General features: G+C 35.4%; 1 protein-coding gene across 5 annotated transcripts in view; it reads right to left on the reverse strand.

Annotated features, from left to right (window-relative positions):
- HECTD1 (HECT domain E3 ubiquitin protein ligase 1) overlaps nucleotides 1–20,609 on the reverse strand; it is a 71,681-nt gene extending 51,072 nt beyond the window's left edge. For all 5 annotated transcript variants that reach the window (XM_043921422.1, XM_043921420.1, XM_043921419.1 and 2 more), the window contains exons 1-7: nucleotides 20,451–20,609; nucleotides 7,451–7,685; nucleotides 3,869–4,096; nucleotides 2,573–2,854; nucleotides 2,205–2,475; nucleotides 986–1,062; nucleotides 802–900 (exon numbers count right to left, since the gene is read on the reverse strand). In XM_043921422.1, coding sequence (XP_043777357.1) covers nucleotides 802–900; nucleotides 986–1,062; nucleotides 2,205–2,475; nucleotides 2,573–2,854; nucleotides 3,869–4,096; nucleotides 7,451–7,685; nucleotides 20,451–20,590 — 1,332 coding nt within the window. In that variant the 5' untranslated portion in view covers nucleotides 20,591–20,609. The remainder of the gene's footprint in view (nucleotides 1–801; nucleotides 901–985; nucleotides 1,063–2,204; nucleotides 2,476–2,572; nucleotides 2,855–3,868; nucleotides 4,097–7,450; nucleotides 7,686–20,450) is intronic.
- Nucleotides 20,610–21,346: the final 737 nt, after the last annotated feature.

A 21,346-nucleotide genomic window follows, 5' to 3' on the forward strand; every position in this document is an offset into this window, starting at 1 on the left:
ACACGACTGAGTAACTGAACAACAAAAGTCCTTTGCTAATGTAAGAATCAAAGCTATTATGATTCTTCTGCAAACAGAATATCTGCTAGATTGATAAACAGAAATAACAGAAACATGTATAAAGCTGTTCATTACCAGGAGAAAGAAATCGGCGGGAAAAACAAGTTTTCAGCAATAGCTGACTGGCTGAATACATTTGTACAGGTTAAGTATACAGATGTAAAAAAAGACCTCTATATACTAATAGGGAGAGGTCTCAATGTGTATTGCATATGCACTTAGTCACTTAGTTGTGTCTGACTCCTTGCAACCCCATGCATGGTAGCTCACCAGACTCCTTGTCCATAGGATTCTCCAGGCAAAAATACTGGAGTGGGAAGCCATTCCCTTTTCCAAGGATCTTCCCAACCCAGGGATCGAACCTGGGTTCAATCTTTACCATCTGAGCCTTGCAGGAGGATTCTTTACCATCTGAGCCACCAGGGAAGCTAGTGTATCATTAAACAATAATTAAATACTAACAATTTATATTTTTAAAGGAAAAAAGCAAAGTATAGATCAGTATATATGTTACATTTTGTATTTTTAAAAAATATTTAAAAATATTTTTGCTTGAGCCTGTATTAAAAAAACAATGGAAAGATTAAAAAAAAAAAAAATGCTTACCTATAGAGGGCCAGGGAAAATGGAGGGAATGAAGAGAGTATGTAAGTATGGCTTCTCCAAATAAAAGTTTTTATATTATTCTAGTTTTAGAATAATGTAAATATTAAATTAATAATTAAAAACCCTGGATTTTACCTTTGCTACTTGAGGTCTTCCAAAACAGGCAGCATAATGTAATGATGATGACCTTTGACCTCTATTAACATCAGCACCTCTTTCACAAAGAAATTCTACCTGTAAAATAATGGAGAATCATAAAGTTGCCTTATTAACATTTCTGTCTTTGATTTAAAACATTAACTTTTATTTATTAGCTTACCATTTCCTGAGTTCCAAATGCAGAAGCCCAGTTTAATAGAGTTTGACCTACATCATCCATAAAATTTACTTCAAAGGCTGAAAGTTTAAAGGAAAAAAATAAATCTTTTTTAAAGGCAACAAAGTAACAATGAACTTTTCTAAAGCGGGAACCATTTAAAGAGTATTATTAACTGTTATTAATAATCACTAAATAGACGGCCAATTTTAAACATTTAGGTCAATTATATAGCAGTAAATAATCAGCAAACATAAATTCTGCTAAGAAAAAGTATTCCAAAATTTTTAAATTACTGGGGATTCACAAGGCTATAAGCCTTAAAAATAAACATAAGAAATAAAAAAACTAAATATACAGTAAAACTAGAGAGTATTAGTTGCCTCATGCTGTAACTGAGGAAAAGAAGCTAAACCACATCTATACTCAAAACAAAAGTCTGATGACCCAGAAGATCTTTTCTTTTTATTATACCATCTCTCTATTTACTTATTTTTCCCGTGCTGATGGCTCAGATGGTAAAGAATCTGCCTGCAATGTGGGAGACCCAGGTTCAATCCCTGGGTCAGGAAGATCCCCTGGAGAAGGGAATGGCAATCCACTCCAGCATTCTTGCCTGGAGAATTCCATGGACAGATGCTACAGTCCATGGGGTCACAAAGAGTCAGACAGGACTGAGTGATGAATACTTTCACTTTTCACTTTCATGCAGTGCAGCATTCAGGATCTTAGTTCCCTACCCCAGGGGTCAAATCAGTGCCCCCTGCAATGGGAACACAGAGTCTTAACCACCAGACTGTCAAGGAAGTCCCCCATGAGTATCCTTCACCAGCTTATATTTGCTGATCAGCTCATGAAGCAGTCTAAAAAAATGTACTATATATCATGAAAATTCACTTGGGTCAGTTTCCATTAATCCTAAGAAAACAACAGCCCTCAATTCAATCTGCACTTAACCTTAGAATTGGTATGACTTCCTTCTGGCAATAAAACAGGTTAATTTCATTTACTCATTCAAAAAGCATTTATTCAGATCTTACCATGCACCAGACTGATAATTTATATACATAGGGAGGGGAGGTATGGAAGGCATTGGCCATTCTGTTTTCTGACACAACTGCTAAAAGTTTTTAAAAATTAAAAAAAAAAAAAAAAAGCCTAGAAATTAAAAATAATTCCTTATCTCAGTTATCTTTTTATATTTAAAAAAATATTTTCCAACCTCCTGTGTCGATTGCATCTATAAGTGCATCGGTATCTTTACTTCGAATACAGTCTATAAGCTGCCGATGTGAGCGCTCCCCAGAACTATCCAATCTCCGAAGTCCTGGGATTCTGCCAGTGGATCCAGCACTAGATTTTGGCAAAGCCTTTCGTCCTTCAAATAATAGCACCAAGAGAAGGTCAACCAAACGCATGGTATCAAGCACACATCTTTCATCACCCTGCAATGCACTTTCAATTGAATCTGGAAGCTCTGACCTCAGGAGATCCTAAAAAGAGAATGGGAGGGAAAAAAGTTTTAATCTATTCTCATTATACAAAGACACTTCTTTGAAAAGATTAAATAAGATTCAAAACCACTCTTACGTGCGTTACTACTGGAGAGCCTCTGCAAAGTGTTGAGAGCAGACTTACAATTGTTGACACCTGGTTACTCAACTTGGAATCTGCAGCTGTAGAAGGTGCTCCTGTGGTGCTGCGACTGGGTTTGCAAGCTGATGATGGCCCTGATACAGTACCACCAGCAGCAGCCATTCTAGATAACAGCTCTTCAGTTAATCCATGCTTGGCTAATGGAGCTGGGTCAACACCACGACGGGTAAATCGGTCAGCTAGTGACGCAAAACATCGCAGAGCTCCATCTGAAACCTAATGATGTAAAGAATATACATGTGAATAAAATTCACTTAAAAATGACTAGTACTCTTTACTTCAACAGTGAACTATTAAGAAAGGCAATTGCAGCAAAGGATACCACCAGTCTAGATTTGAATTCTGACTCCTCATTCTGGTAACTCTATAACCTGAGGATATTACTTAACTGTTCCTCAATTCTTACCTGCAAAATGAGAATAGTAACAGTACCTATAATTCATTGTATGAGCTCAAAAGAGATGATACATGTTAAGAAACTAGGCTAACAGTAAAAAGCTCAATAAATCTTTACTATTATTACGCGTAACTAGGCCAAGATAATTGATGAATAGCAACGGAAAATAATTAACATCAAAATGGTAAAAAGGCACTAAAACTCAAGTTTTATTTTCTAAAGATGATAATTTAACAAAAATTTATACATTCAAAATTTTAAAAACTGTTGTTTTACTTGAATGAAAACGACCCTTTTAAGTAAGCAAAATTGTGCTGAGCCAACAAATTTCACTGGGTATGAAGTGCAGCTTTAGAAATAATATATTTCTAAAATGTTTAAATCTTAAGAATAAACCCATGCCACTTTTATAATTTAAAATGTCTCACTGCCAAAACAAACAAAAAGATTACCATATAGAAATATAAAAGGAGAGAGAAGATGAGAGAAAGAGAAATTATCCTTACCTCATCAAACAAAAAGTTCCAATTACACTAAGGTTGACCCTTAAACAACATGAATTTGAACTGCATGGGCCCACTTATATGTGGATATTTTTCCCCACTAAATTCATACTACAGAACTACACAATCCATAGTTGGCTGAATCCATAGCTTTAGAACCCCAGATAGGGATGGCAGACTATAAAGTTATATGCACATTTCCAACTGTGCAGAGGATCAGCACCTCTAACCCCCAGGTTGTTCAAGGGTCAACTTTATACCATAGTTATAACCAGTGGACACTATAAAATCGCTTTTTGAAAATAAAGTACACAGAAGCTATTTAATTACCTGATGATCTTCATGTTTTAATAAACTAGACAGAGATTCTACACAAATTTCTAAAGAAGAATCTTGAGGTTCCATTTTGCCACAGAGTCTTGACACCACAGCCATGGCAGAGTGCAAGGTGTCTTTATGAACCAGGTGTCCACTGTCACGAATGAAGGTAAGCACACAATTCAAACCACCAGCCTCGAAGACTGCTCCTGATTCACGAGTGCATATTAATTCTAAAACCTACAGTAAAATAAAATTAACAGAAAATACAGTAAGTCCAATTTTCACTTTCAAGAATTACAGAGAATATGATACACCCTACAAATGTATTAGTAGTCACATTTTAAAAAGTAAGGGCAGGGTCTGAGAAAGGGTGGATGTGAGGGGCAGGAGCCATATCTGGCTGTGAAGATGGCAAGAAGTAGTCCCTGAAATAGCCCAAGAAGGTGACCAAGATGGACAGGGAAGATAAGGCATTCAAGTTGAAACAGAAATTAAAATAGAAGAAACTCAAGGAGCTAAAAGCAAAGGCTGTGAAAAGAGCCCCCTGGCCACAGGTGGAATTAAGAAATTGGGCAAAAAGCTGTCCCTTGTGCCTGAGGCAATGGTGATCTTTAATTCCATCCTTATTTAAACATCTGGATTCCCTACCATACAACGCTGCTATCAATAGCTAGAATGAAGTCTTGGAGCCTGTTGTACACACTTAACCTTTCATTAAAAAAAAAAAAAGTGAAGCAAAACAGAATAAATTAATTTTAATATATTTTATTTAGCACAATATGTCCAAGGTGTCATTATTTCAACATGTAATCAATATAAAAATTATTGGTATCTTTTGTGCATTTAGTCTTCAAAAACCCATGTATATTTTATACTTAAAACACACCTTAATTTGGGGTAGCCAAATCTGAAGTGTTCAACAGTCACATATAGCTACCATATTAGACAGCATAGGTTTAGGTGGTAAAACCAGCATGGCAAGCTAAGAACTACAAGTAATTTAGCAAAAGTCTATATAAACGTCCTAGACATTAAAAAAACAAATCAATAAATGCCAACTATTACATTATTCATTATCTTCACACACACTCTATGAATATTAAGACATTAAAAATCACTTTTTGGGCAAGTTTCTCTGAGCCCACCCATGTGTCTGCACTCTTCTTCCTCCTAATAAACACCTTACTTGCCTCACTGTAAAAAAAATTTTTAAATACTTTTTTAAAAAATCACTTTTTGGAACTTCTCTGTGATCCACTGGCTAAAACTTCACACTCCCAATGCAGGGGGCACCAGGTTCCCTGGTCAGAGAACTAGATACCACATGCTCCAACTACAGTGTTTTGCAGGCTGCAAGTAAGGATCCCATACCTAAAAGACCCAGAGCAGCCAAATAAATAAATAAATATTTAAACACAAAAAAATAAAAATCACATTTTCTAAATCATATGCTATTTAATATGTTCAGGTAGAACTAGAACTAGGGTCCATAGTTCTTACAGGCATACCAGAAATTTAGACTTTATTCTATAAGCAAGAAAAATGTTTTAAGCAGGGAAATAATATGATTGGATTTCCAGTTAATAACTGGGGGGAAAAGGGTATAGGAAGAGTGTAAAGGCAAACGCAAAAACTCAAGCATTAATATTCCTGAAAGGATGAGGGCTTAACCAAGGCAATAACAGCAGGAACAAATAGAAGAAAATAAACTAGAAAAGCACTTGATCATTAATTACATGTGTGCAATGGAGAAAAGGAAATAAAAGATAAAGTACAGGTTTCTGTCTAAAGTGACCGAATACAAGTTGATGCCACTTATCAAAAGAGGAGTTTATCTGTAACGAAAGACAATGAATTTAGGCAACCAGGTGAATATGTCCAACAGGCCTTTGAATATGGAGTCTAGAACTTGAGGGAGAAGTCGCTTCTAGAGATAAAGATGTAAAGGGCATATATTTATATATGAATGGTACTGATGCTCACAGATGAGACTGTCTAGGCAAATAGACAAATCTCATCTTAAAGCTTAAATATATAGCTTTAAGAAGGTAAAAACAGAACCTTAGGAAATACTACCACTTTAGAATTGAAGAATGAATTAACAATCTGCAAAAGAAAGAGAGAAAGGGAGAGCAGGGTATTAACAGATAAGAAAAAGTTTGAAAGTATAGCTCAGTGAATATATGCAATGGAGTAAAGTCCTAGTTCTGGAAGAAAACTGAAGTGATGTGAGCAAGAGGGGGAAAAACTCTGAACAGAAAAACGGATACCTCTTCCTCTGAGGCCAGACACAGACAGAAATACATCTACAAACACAGAGAAGAAAGTCAAGATATTAACACCTATAAAAACAACTCTTAAAGCACGGGGAAGACATTTTCAGGGGTCCCTGATTTTTTTCTTTTCATAATAATACTATAACCGTAATTGTCTTTTTCTTTCTTATTCCTTTAGGAACATAAGGTAGAGTTTTCTGAAAGTTATATGAAATGTGATAGAGCAACAGGCTGAATGCAGAAGCAGATATCAGGATCTGGCTGTCTTCTATTAAGTCACACATTTCAAACAAGACTCACAAAAATGCCTAACAATGCTACTTTTCTCACTAAATTTCTCTTTCTTCGGGGTATATTTTCATTAAAAATGTAATGTAAACACATAATGAGCTTGTTATTTTATAATAAATGAATAAATGTTTCTAAAGTCTGTTTTAATATCTAATATGGTAAATAGAAACAAGTAGAACCTACATAAACAAAAGCTCTTCGCGGGTCCTTAATAATTTAAGACTTATAAAGGGATCCTAAGACAAAAAGTTTGAAAATTGCTGAACTAGAGCAGCAAGAATCATAAAAAGAATGAAAATATTTAGGAATAAAAAAAAAAAGAGAATCACATAAAGTCTAAATATGTTCACCAAGCAGCTCCAATAAACTACTTACCAGTACTGATGCTTTTAGAGTTACATAAAGTTAATAATTAGCCCCATCAGGAATAAAATCAAACAGCTAACTCTAACAGGAGTATAGCAAAATAATTAAATTCACAGGCCCTAGAATCAGACTTCCTAATCTTCAAATTACTCATCACTGAATCTTGGCTCTCTGTCACTAACTACCTGCCTCACCACAAGCAAGTTACTTAATCTCACTATGCTTGTATTTTTTTCACCTACAAAATATAAGTGATGATATTAGCAGCACCTACCTCATACAGAGTTGTCATGAAGTTAAATGAGTTAATACAGGCAAAGTGTTTAGAATGATGCCTAGCAGATTAGTGTTAGTTGTCACGGTTGTCGTTAACACATGCATATAAAGTCATTTTGGATAAGATGAGAAATAACCTATATCAACAGGTTAGTGGCTACCAGAAACCAAACAGCACTGAGGCAACACAGAAAAGCACCACCAGTGACCTACAATTTTTCTTTAAAGATTTCTTTTCCCAAGGCATATGGGATCTCTTTTTGTACCACAAGGACTATGACTTCCACTGTTCTCAACCACTCTCAATAAAAGCTTTTTTGCAAAATGTACTTTTCACTCTCTGAGAAATCTTCAAATGTACCAATAAATAATTAAGACTCACCTTTACACACTGTTCGGCTAAGTCTCTGCTTGTTCTGTTGTTAAGTTCAACCACAACCAAACGATTGCAAAGTGCTTTTATAGCTCCATCTACCCCAACAATCCTTCGGGTGCATTCTGCAGATACGTCCAGGTAGTATGTTATGGCACGGGCTGTTACCTCTAACACATTGTCTGGAGCACTTTCATCAAGAAAAATTTTGCAGAGGGCTGGTAAGAAAGTGCGAGGAGGACATCTGTAGTGAAAGAAATCATATTACACTCAGGATTACTAAATTCTTAACATCCAAAAGTCACCAATATAACATAAGAAAAAACTATCACATAATACATTATGTTCAGTACTCCTTTCCACATGTATATTAGGTAATATTTCTCATATTGCTTTTGTTTCCATAATAACACTCACATGCTAATTTCATCATTGCTGAAAATATCAAGTTGTAAACAGTTTAAAGTAGCAGCATTAACTTGAAATCATGTTCAAAAAACATTCCTATTCAATACTCAGCTCCAACATCAACTCTGTAAAACCTTCCCTAACCTCTCCAAATAGTTAAGTGGTACTTTCGTGTTCCTAAAGCCTCGTAAAAACAGTACCCACACTGTTTAATGTATCATTTTATTTCCTTATTTACATTAAGAGTTCCTGAATGCCAGGAACGTTGTTCAATTCATGTTTTATGGGAATTGTTCAATTCATGTTTCATGGGAACAAATGCTGATTTGGGATTTAACAGACCAGGGGAAGACACAGAACAACAGCTGTCTGACCTTTCCGGTCCTGTTTCCTCATTTGTAAACCAAAGGTGATATCTAAACAGTATCTACTTTATATGAATATTATGAAGATTTGATGAAATTATACACATTCAACACCTAGGCACCATATTAAGCTAATTAACATTAGCTCCCCTTCCCTCCTATGAATAGCTCATGTCTGCTATATAAACCTGCATAAGACAGCTTTATCAAAAACACATTTTACATTTTTAAATCAATGTTTTTCAACACCTAAATGATAAAAAAACATAAATTACATTTAGTAGAGATCACAGTTATATGCCATCAAACACTTGAACTTACCTGCATAAGCTAAACTTTAAATGAGCAACAGATATCACAAAAGGCACTATAGTCATCCCTCCATATTCAAAGAGGAAAGATTTCAGGGCCCCCTGTAGACACCAAAATCTCAGGATATTCAAGTTCATAAATTAAGTGGTGTGGATACAGAGAGCTTACTGTATTCTCAACATTTCAGTTGAATTGTTTTTCGTCCAAATTTTAGTCTGCACATAACTTTGGTAGTTTTTAAAAAATATCTGTATGGATGCCAAAGTAACTTTGCCCTTTCTACTCTGCTTGGATGATGTTCACTTTAGGGGTCCAGCAGCAGGAATATTATCAAAGATACAGATCTCTTGCATGCAGTGATTAAACCCAAGTGGGTTCTATTAGCCAACATCATTGGCAACCTAGGTCACACTGTTTTGTTGCTGTTGTTCAGTCACCAAGTCACGTCCAACTCTTCATGACGCCACGAACTGCGGCATGCCAGGCTCTCCCGTCCTTCCTTTCCTCACTGAGCTTGCTCCAACTCATGTCCACTGAGTCGCTGATGCCATCCAACCATCTCATCCTCCGTCTCACCCTTCTCTTCTTGCCCTCAATCTTTCCCAGAATCAGGATCTTTTCCAATGAGTCAGCTCTTTGCATCAGGTGGCCAAAGGACTAGCACTTCCGCACCAGTCCTTCCAATGAATATTCAGGGTTGATTTCCTTTAGGATTGACTGGTTTGATCTTGCAGTCCAAGGGACTCTCAAGAGTCTTCTCCAGCACCACAGTTCGAAAGCATCATTTCTTCAGCGCTCAGCCTTCTATTTTTTTAATTAATTTATTTTAATTGAAGGCAAATTACTTTATAATACTGTGGTGGTTTTTGCCATACATCAACATGAATCAGCCACGAGTGTACATGTGTCCACCCATCCCGAACCCCCTCCCACCTCCCCCCCAATCCCATCCCTCTGAGTTGTCCCAGTGCATGAGTTCCCTATTTCATGCATCAAATTTGGACTGGTCATCTATTTCACATATGGTAATATACATGTTTCAATGCTGTTCTCTCAAATCATCCCACCCTCACCTTTTCCCAGAGTCAGAAAGTCTATTCTTTACATCTTTGTCTCTTTTGCTGTCCTGCATATAGGGTTGTCGTTACCATCTTTATAGTCCAACTCTCACATCTGTACGTGACTACTGGAAAAACCATAGCTTTGACTATACGGACTTTTGCTGGCAAAGTGATGCCTCTGCTTGTTAATACACTGTCTAAGTCTGTTATAGCTTTTCTTCCAAAGAGCAAGCGTCTTTTCATTTCATAACTGCAGTCACCATCCACACTGATTTTGGAGCCCAAGAAAATGAAATCTGACTGTTTCCACATTTTCCCCATCTATTTGCCATGAAGTGATAGAACTGGATGCCATGATCTTAGTTTCTTGAATTTTTACTTTTAAGCCAGTTTTTTCACTCTCCTCTTTCAGCTTCATCAAGAGGCTCTTTAGTTTCTCTCCCCTTTCTGTCACTAAAGTGGTATCATCTGCATATCTGAGGTTGTGGATATTCCTCCCAGCAATCTTGATTCCAGCCTGTGATTCATATCCAGCCCTGCATTTCACATGATGTACTCTGCATATAAGTTAAATAAGCAGGGTGACAATATACAGCCTTGACATATTCCTTTCCCAATTTAGTTACTTGTAATCTGTCTGCGGAGGAAGATAAGATTAGATTACGGAAGACAGTCCAGTAGTTCTCAGGGAAGATTAGAATGACTAGCATATTGAAATCTTGAAGCATTTTTACTGCTCTCTGAATTGGCATAAGTAGTATTAATATACTGAAGAGATAAGATTGTAAAAGTGTTAATACTACTGAGAAACAACACAGTCTTATTAAAAAGTAGTTTCCCCCCCTCCCTGAGAAAACAGTAGCTTTTGAAAAAAGAATAAAATATTTAAGTTGATAGTTGTCACATTAAATGGCAAGAATGTACCATATGCTTTATTTTAAGAATAAGAAAATTATTCATCTATCTTACACAGTACAAAAAAACTAGTCATCAAAAAACAAAATTTAAGAGAAATGTTTAGTGTAACTACCTATATTTCATGGGGAAATAAGCTATGTTCCCTGCTTGTGTTCTTTAACAAGTATAAAGAGGGACAATTAAAAAACAAAAAACCAGAAAGTTCTCAACACAGATTCTCAGCTTTTAACTGTGATTAATTTTATTTCAAAAAGAAAATAAAAGTAATCTGCGTAAGTAAAAGCTTATTTTATGCCAGGTATAATAAAAACCTGCTTTGGGAACTTTTTAAAGGTGTGCTACAAAATATCTGTTGTAAACTTCTGGTTGTTGGACAAGAAAAAAAATTTTTGTTTTCCTAGCTCCTGAGTTACTTTTTCAATCATGAGAAGGTATTTTAGGCATATTCACTAGTTTTTCAATTCAGAAACCAAAGCAATTTACAAAAACCTCAACAATACAAATTAACTATAAATTGAGCAAAAGAAGTAGAGAAAACATTCCAAGAGTAATTAATGGATTCTGAAAAGTACAAAATAGTTGAAAGAACTATAGTTATATTACTTGAAAGTTCATACTGCAACTAATACAAATTATTAACAAGTGCTGTTTTTTTAACATTCTGCTTGATAGCATGCTTTAAGACAGTCATCATGATAACGCCTTAAAACCATCTTTTTACTTGTTGGTTAGTATCAATTTCTTTCTATCATTTCCAAAGTAACCCTGTGTTCATAGGTATTTCATCTAGGTCTTTAAATTCAACCTGAGTTTCATGGTAATTCAACAAGCACCTGACTATGTTCTTATGAACAAGACCTTCATGTTTCTTTCCTTTTTCCCAGGCAAAAACCACAAACACAACTTTCCCTTGGCGTGAATCCATGTTAACAGACACGAAGAAAAAAATTCACATAATCAAGAAAATTCAATGAGTTATTTCACACCTTGTCTTCAACTTTCTCTTGGCTTAGTGATCCCTTGATTTTCCATTCTAGCCTCAGTTCTAAACTCCCTTCTCTTCTCTAATTGATCTCATCTATTCCCTTTGTTTATACACTCATCTACATACCGTGTATGTATATAAATCTCATCTACATACCGTGAAAACTCCCAAAATATTATCTCTACCCCAGACCAACTAAATCACTATCATTATCTCTATTTAGAATTATCACAGGCATATTAAAATAAACATATTCAAAACAAATATGCTTCCTCCCAAATCACTGCTTTGCAAATGTCACAACCATCCAGAAAGCCAGAAACCTGACAATCGTCCTTCATTCTCCCCCTTAATTTTGCTCACATTACACATCCAATCCGTTAGTTAAACCCCAACAATTTTCTCTCTAAAATATATCCTAAGTCTGTCCACTTCTCTCCACACCATCTTTTACAAACCTAATCTAAACTAACTTCAAACTCTTGTTTAAACTACTGAAATAGCCACTTGGACATCCACATAAGAGATGTTTCACTTGTGATGTTTCACATAAGAGATGTTTCCTCACCACTGTTGAGGAAGGTATTTCTAGAGGGAAGAGGAAGTCTGTCTGGAATAACGTGTAAGAGCATGAGCAAGACAAAGAGAGCATTTGTACAGGGGCATGTCCCGGTAAGGAGCAACTGATACAGACAAGGGAAGTGATCAAATAAATAAGTACATAAATATATTGAGGACAATGGGAGCCAGATTTCTCACTGTAGCCTGGAGACGCAAACACAGAAAAAAGAAAACTAGAATGAACCCTGTGGTGCTAGATTTGAACTGGGGATGAACTCAGCAGGATGAACCGATAGAAAGATAAAAATAAACAGATACTAATGTGTGAGATGCTCCCTCTGCCTAAAATGTGTTTCTCCCAATTCTGCCCATGGCTGTTTCTTTGTCATCCTTCCTGTGAGCCTAAACGTCACCTCCTGAGTCTCAGGCTTACTTTCTAACTATCCACAACAGGACTCCTGGTTTGGGTTTTTTTTTTTTTGGTCTTAATTTACTTTGACAATTTATATTTCATTTTCTGTTGTCCACTATAACTCTCTCCTTAAAATCTGCAAGCTCCTTGGGAATAGAGCTGTATTTCACACAGCACCCAACAGGGTTCTCTGCATATGGGAAGATACTCAAGTTTTATTCCTGAATGAATGATATCAAGAAAAGGTAAGAACTTTCTTGCTTATGGAAAGAGAAACCAAACAAAAGGATCCCATCAGTTCTCTTAGTGATCTGCTTCTTCATCCTGATGCCCAGCCCCTCTCTAACATGTCTCCACCCCCACAACACACAAGCCTTCATCCTAGCCCCGTCTCCATCAGGTCTCCTTCCCCTGGCCTACACCTTCCCACAACACAAAAAGTAAATCCACTTTTATCTCTCATTTTCCATAGAACTGTTCTGAATTTCAATTGTGGTGGTGGTTACACGACTCTGTGTTTGTCAAAATCCATATGTAATTTTTAAAAAGTTAAGAGAAAATTAAATTGCATGTATAAATAATCACAGTCCTTCCTGAATAGTACTGAAAGAATACATCTATGGCACAGAAGTTTAGATTAATCACAATTAAAGAGTTATTAAAACTTTTAAACTCGCTAAATATTTACCTCTTGTATCATAGGTAGAAATTACTTTTACATATTAAATCCAATCCAGTACTATACTAGACCAACTTACAGACCCAAAGGTGGCCAAATTAGGAAACTTTAAGATCGCTCACAGTCTCCACAGAACTACTGTCAGACCAGTCAACCACAAAAATGAGACTAAGTAGAATCTTCAGATGAATCCAACTTAAGCAAGTTTCCAAAATACTACCTGCAATGACGAAAGAATCTTTCCCTAATGGAAGCAGAGATAACTTAAAACAAGAACAAAAAAAGTTTCATGAGGTTACGAAGAATTTCCCTTGAGAACTGTAATATCTTCTATACTGTTACTACCATATGCTTTTTCCACACTATGTCACTTGGACTTGGGCCAAGACTTCAGAAGATGTACAATTTTAAGAATATAAACATTTTAAAAATAAAGTTATCTATAATAGTGATGTTTTACTGAATACGGTCTGTAAATTGAACACTTACTTTTAAAAAACTAAAAATTAAAAAAAAAATTAAAATTAAAAACTAAAAATTTTAAATGTAACAGATTAATAAATTTTGTTTCCTGAGGATAATAAATAACATCTTTTGACCCACTTTATCTTTTATTCCATTCTTGCCCCTGCTCCCATTCTGGACTTTGTATTTCTTAACTAACAATAACTCCTGGCATAACAGTTAAAAATTACAGCTTTCCCTCTAAAAGAAAAAGGAGTCAAATTCCAGTATGTAGACTCTGCTGTTGTTCAGGATTTCTTCAATGTGTTCAGTATCTGGATATTAGCTATTGTACACCAAGCACTATGCTTCGCAATGGAAAACAAAAGTAATAGCATGTATGTGTGAGATACAGCAGAGGTCTTTGAAGGCATCTAAATTGTATTCACTAGGTAAAGAGCACAAAAGATTTTATAAAAGGAAATGATACAGTCAAATCAGTATTTCAGACTATAATCAATTACATTTCAATAAAACTGGGGGGAAAAATACCATAAAAATATTTTATGACTGTAGCTCTGCGTATTGTTAGCTTATAGGCAGGGGCATCTGTTATGAAGTCACTAGCACTACATGAACATAATCATTTCCCCAAATCCATTCTCAATGTTACCATTCTTTTCAATCTTTTACTTCAGGGAGAAAATAGATGTCATCAGACAGAAATCTCTTCAGTTTTTCCCATCAAACCTAAAAATCTTCATCTTTCCTGCCTTACAATAAAAAACACATTACCATAAGTCTATTTCTTCACCAGTGAATCAGAGCTTTGACACTCAGTGTGGGATTTTTCTGACCAACAGCTTCTGCATTATTTGAGAACATACTAGGAATGCAGAATATCAGGCACCACACCAGACCAAATGAATCAGAATTTGCATCTTAACAAGATCCCCAGGTGATTCACAGTATGCACATTAAAGTTTAAAAAGCACTGCTATTGACAGCAGCCAATGCTCTCCCAGTTTCTCATAATCTGCATACTACGAATTCTCCATTCTCTGTCCTCTATGACCGCTAAAAGAAAAAGCCCCACACTATTTTTCCCAGTACAATTTTCTCAAAAAATTTTTCCACACTCCAGTCTCCATTTCCTCCTGTTACTCCTCAACCCATTCAAATCTGGTCCTCAAACCACTCCACTCAGCTCTCATTAAGATCAATGATCTTGAGAATGTTGCTAAATCCAAAGGACATCTTTGAGTCTTCACCATACTTGACCTCTCACCCATGTTCAGCACAACTGTCCTTCCTCTTCTTTAATCACTCTCTTTCTTGTGTTGACATGTGCACTAATGATGTAAAAGCAATGGTGGATAAAACTGCTGGTGCTTTAGCATGAATTAAGGCAGCAGCATTAAACTGTACCATTGGTAATCGTTTTGTATTTTCACTGCCAAGCTATAGCATGAAAAAAAAGGTCAATTTCACTACAGAATAACTTTGATAAAGCAAATATATATATATATACATATATTTTACTAAACCTCAAGCCTTTTCTCTTTAATTAATTTTTAAAAAGTTTACAACATTGTGTTGGTTTCTGTCACACAATCTCAAACCTTTTCATACATATTTTTTTAATATCCCACTTAAACAAATGGGAAGTAAGCATAAAGTACTTCTGCATACTCAAGAAAGATGGCTGTGTCAAGGAAATGCTGGAGAGTTGAACTAGCCACTTGTTTCATGCAACATCATTGTTACCTGAAAGAACTTTAGACAAATTGTGGTTACTCAGACTTGGATATCTAGCAAACATTTCCTCAAAAATTAACCAAGCAAGCATTCCACCTCAAGGAAAAACAACTGACAGTATTTGCTGCCAATGATAACATTTGAGCTTTCAAGCAAAAATTACAACTTTGAAAAACTTGCTCCTGCCACCATGAGCTTGACAGCATCCCATTATTTGAAGACTTTTCTGATTAAGTACTTATAATAACAAATATGACTTTATGACAGTGTAGAATGGCATATGGCAACATTAGGAATATCTGTATAACTCATCAGATCAATATTTTTCACATGACCAGTGCAAGATCTTTTAAACTTATACATGGGTTAAAAAAAAAACAAAACCCACTCAAAGTACCAAACAGGCCAATAGATTTTAATCTATAAGAGTACAAGTTCATTGAATGATTTCAGAATCCACATTATAATTAACTCTTAAGAAACTATCACTTTGCCCACTTTGGGTATGATATCAAAGGAGACTATACATAATTATGTAAAAACATCATTACCACATTCCTCCCTTTCCCAGCTACATCTATTGGAGGATGATAATTTTTTCATATATTGTAATCAAAACAACATAATGCAACACAATAAATGCAAAGCAGATATGAGAATCTAGCCAAATCCAAATGCATGATCTCCACCTCTCAAAAACATGGTCCTCCTGGGAATTTCTTGGTGGTTCAGTGGTTAGGACTTAATGCTTTCACTGCAGGGGTCTGGTTTCAATCCCTGGTTGGAGAACTAAGATCCCACAAGTCATGTGGTATGGTCAAAAAAACAAAACAAAAACATGGTCCTCTTTTGATTTTCTCTCTCACTGAATGGCATCATCATCCATTGCAATCTGAATTATCCACGGTACTGTCTTCTTCCTCTCTCTCACATCCAATCATTCAACTATTTGACTATTCTACCTCCAAAATCTAAGTCTACAAGCATTTATTCTGTCATCATCCATTTATTATCCATAGAGCAGAAAAAATTAGTATTTTTAAAAGACATATTTAATCCCATCACTCACTCTTTTACATCACTGCTCTTAAGAAAAAACCAAAAGCACACACAAGATTCCATCTGATCTTGCCCCAACTTTCAGCACAGTTCTCCAGACAGCTTTCCATGCCCAGTTATACTATCTTTCTCCAAATTCCTCAACCACGACATGCTCATCCCACTTCAAAATTCTTCACGTTGCCTTCCCTTTAAACATCCTTCTATCCCACCACCTCATACGTCATCCTTTAAATTCTTACTCATCCTTCATATCTCTAAGAAAAACCACTTTCTCAAAGACCACTCTGACTACCCCTATTCCTCCAGGTCGTGCCCCTGCTACCTGCTGTCACAGCACTCTGAACTTTTCCTTCATTGCACTTATCAAAGCTTGTAACCACAATTTTATTTCTATAATTATTTAATACGTGTTCCTTATAAACTACTAGGCACCATAAGAGCAGAGATTGTTAACTGCTTTGGTCAGCATATTTTTTTTTTAACAATAAAAAGTAGGAAGACAATTTAATAGATTAAAAGACTTATCACTGTTGTAGGTATTTTTAAATAGTTTTTACTGTACATACACAATAGGAAGCTTTTACCACTGTATTTAGTATTGGAATTCAAACTTGAGGCAGTCATTCTTGGGATATTTCTCTCTGGGAGGATACACCAGGAAAATGATTAATGGTGGTTGCCTCTGGAGAGGAGAACTGGTCACCCAGGAGGCAGGAAAGGGAGAGACTTACACTTTACTGTATATCCTCTGTGTCTTCATAATGAAGTAAAATGATTATTTTTTAAATATGAGCTTTCTGGTGACTAAAAGCACTATCCCTAATATTCTATTTACTAGATCTTCTGGGGAGATGAATTTTTATTATTTGAAGATTTAGTAGCAGGATCTACAACTGCCCAGGATTTATCTACTTTTAAGAATATGTACAATGATCACCTATTTTGATGTGAATGCAAAACCACTCATTTATAACTCATTAAATTTATTTCAAATGTATAACTTATATTAAGTTTATTAGCTCACTAATGTATCACAGATGAAAGCAAAAACTAACTCAGAACTTGAATTTCACTTTCTAGAGCATAACCTTGTTAAGTTCAGGCATTAGTAAGAAGTATCACAGCTTCACAGAAAATGTATAGCCCTTAACTTCAAAAAGACTGTCAGGGGGTTTCTCTTGTGGCTCAGTGGTCACCTGAGACACGGGTTGAATCCCTGATCAGGAAAGATCCCAAATGCCTCAGAGCAACTAAACCTACGCGCCACTACTGCTGAGCTCTGGAGCCTGTGTGGCAACTACTGAGGCGACAGGCTGCAACCACTGAGGTCCAAGTGCCTAGAGTCTGCGCTCCCTAACAAGAGAAACCACGGCAATGAGAAGCTTGCACAACACAACGAAGAGGAGGCCCTGCTCATCACAGTTGGAGAACGCCTGCAGAGCAATGAAGACCCAGCACAGCAAAAAATAAATTAAAAAAAAAAGTCAGAATGGGTACAAAAAAATGGATAGCCATGTACAATATTAAGTTAAAGAAAAAAAAAACACTTAACTGTTATGTGAAAAGCACTATGTTAGGCATCTCACTTGTATTATCACATTTAATCTCCATGAAAACCTATACCCATGTCTATCTCATTCCAAAGGCCATTATTTTTACCACATCATATGCCTTTCCTGACTAAACGAACATATAACTACTAATCAAAACTAATCAGACAAAAGCCTATCTGAACATAGAGGCATCTTTTGCTTTACCTGATGTAACTAAAAGGACTACTTGCTACTATCTTATGAAATTAAGTTAAAAGGGATATTTTCACCCATATTTAAAATGTGCACATCATCCTCCTTTTCCCCTGTCTTATTTGTTGACTGTTTCAAAGAATTTTTAAAGGTTCTTCAAAACCCACCACAGTTTCATGAAATGAAGTCTCCAAATAAAATTCAACATTAGATATTTAATGACATTAAATTAGCTCACTTTACTCAAAACACTTTTCACATACATTCTTTCCTTTACTCCTCACAAGGAGCAAACCAGATATGAGATTCCTGTCATTTTTACAGAGGAAGAAAGTAAAGCTCTCAAGGGGTAAACTTCATTTAGGAAACCAAGAATCTGAACCCAGGTCTCTGATGACACACAGCCATTCTTTCCACCTCACCATGCTGCATCTCTGGTTTAAAGAAACTAAAGATAATTTTCCTTCTGACAACAAGAAAATCTGGCTACTGAATGAAGAAAGCAAGCTAAAGGTTTAAAAAACAACTGTCATAAATTTAATCAAATGTCTACTTTTGATAGACAAACTACTGATATGCTAAATAAAACAGGGCTAACCATTCCAATATGAAATTTTCTTATATCTTCACTTAGTAAATAAAAAATATAAATTGCATCTGATTTTAATTTCATCCACATTATATCAAATATGACTAAAGTCTGGAAAGGATAATGAAAAGAATAACAATTATATTAGGACGGTAGGATTTTGCATTGATGAGTTTGACATTTTAACAATTTCCTTTAAAATTGTTTTAATATAATGACACTTATTAAAAATGTCATTACAAATACCTCTACTACTACATGTTAGTGCTTAATGGAGGATATGATAGTTGACATGACTGGTATGTTCGACTTTTTAAAATACCAAAAGTAATTCTCAGGTTAATGAAAACCCTCTAATGAAAGCTATAAATGCTCAAAAATCTATTTCACTGTTCTGATTCTGACCAAAACAAGTGTTAATAGAGGGGCTAAATTATTATGTTCTCAAAGTTCGCCAATAACAATAACTACTTGAAATAAATGAGTCACGGACTGCGATTTGGAAACTTTGTTCATAAGGATTTTTATCTTAATAGTACCGCCTCAATGGGACTTACAACTAAGATGATTAACTATTCATTTATTAATTCATCTTCATTAGTGATTAATTCAAAAATGAAGATGATAAAAAATACATCAATTTAGTGAGTAATACAGCCTTATTCCCACCTCAAAGAAATTAAGATAATTTATAACAAATTTTGTCAACATCTCAAACATTTTCTACTGATTACTTCAAAATGGCATTAAAACCAATATAGAAGCATCTGAGTTTTCATTTACTTATCTCCAGAATTCAAAATTATAAATATAAAATAAATAAAAACCAAACATGTTTAGCATTTAGAAGAATGGTTAATCTAACTGGGCAAGTACAACATAAGAGTAAAAAAATGGCATTAATGTCCAATCTAGTAATGATTCCTTTACATTTTTGCACAAATTCCACATAATCCTCTAAATAAAATTACTTAAACTCTCACATCTCAATCTGCTTCTACTATTCCAAAAACTATGCCATGTGGTTAACATTCAATTTATACCCTCTCCAAACTGAAATTTACAGAGCCATGATTTGCTTTAAGGAAAGTACAGGGGGAAAAAAAAAAAGTACAGGAAATTCCCTGACAGTCTAGTGGTTAGGACTCTTTGCTTTCACTGCAGTGGCCTGGGTTCAATCCCTGGTTGGGGAACTAAAATCCAGAAAGCCACACAGTGCCACCAAAGCAACAACAACAACAACAAAACCCCAAAAACAACAATGCCAAAACAAAACAGTGTCCTAAGACTTACTACCAATGAAGAAAGGGCAGTTGGAAATGTATTCATTATTATCTGTATTTTCATATCAATTTCAGGTCAATTTCTTGATACAGAAATAAAGCAGTATTTGCATTTTCTCAGTTCATAACATGTTTTGAAACTGAATCAATCAGATTATGGGGTAGAATTAGCATTCTCTACTAATTCCTCTTCAATCAACAAACATGTATTTGTGTCATCACAATTATTACTGGAGTTAGTTTACCTACCAATTTTTATTTCTCAGAAGACTGTAAATGCAAAACTACAGAAACTTTTCAGAAGATAAGTTTTAAAACTCACTGAAGAAAAATTCTATACAAACTCAAATCAGCAGATGGTTGAGAACATGTTATGTACATGTCACTACAGCACCCCCAAAGGAAGATGATGAAGGGATGTACTTACGTTTCAAAACAACGATCCACGTTGTCAGACATCAAAAGCAGCATGCATAGCTGTTCAAGGGCTATTAGTTGCATGTCCCTTTCATCTCCTTGTCCCATCTGCAGCCATTCCAGCAATGTATCTGGGTCCACATCTGCCATGGTTTTTTAAGCTTCTTTGCTTAAATTTAAAAAGCAAAGGCAAAAAGTCTTTTAAATGTCTAGGACTGAACAGCGTGAGCTTAATTTTTTTTTTTTTCTTTTCTTTTACATTGACTAGAGCCAGATTTTCTTGGTGTCCTAGAAATTAGAAAAGACTCCTAAGTATGTTCGGATAGTGTACTTAACCATAGTTTTCCAACTTTCCTTATTCCTCGGGTTTAACTTCATACATCGTACTAAATAAAAACCAGTTTTGCACAAGAGTATAAGCTGATTAGGCTGCTGCTTAAACTGGAAACCAGAGCCGTCTTTGTCAAAGACAGTCAAACAAGCTTCGGATCCCTCTATTGCTATCACTAACGTGTTTGCCAAAAGGCAAACAACACCTTACTAAGGGTTCTTTTTTTTTCCAGAAAACTTCTTTCCCCTTCCCGTCACCCAAAGCTGATCTTCTGATAAGGATTAGATTCAGTATTTTAAGGAAACTTAGCACTTTGATCCAATTCCCCTCCAAATCAAGTCTCTACTTTAAAATTATCTTCAATTTCTTAAATTCTGCTCATTTAATTTACTGCCATCCTTAAGATGTTAAAATACAAACGATATACAAGATCTATCTAAGATTTGATTAGGAATTTCGGCAGTAGCAGCAACTGTTCTTAAAAGTTAAAAAAAAAAAAAGTTTAAAAAGAAATGCTACAAGTAAGTGCACTGGACTAACACGTTACATATCAGAACATAGGCCAATCTGCGGTC

The sequence above is a fragment of the Cervus elaphus genome, chromosome 13 (assembly GCF_910594005.1).
Source record: "Cervus elaphus chromosome 13, mCerEla1.1, whole genome shotgun sequence".
Lineage (NCBI taxonomy): Eukaryota > Metazoa > Chordata > Mammalia > Artiodactyla > Cervidae > Cervus > Cervus elaphus.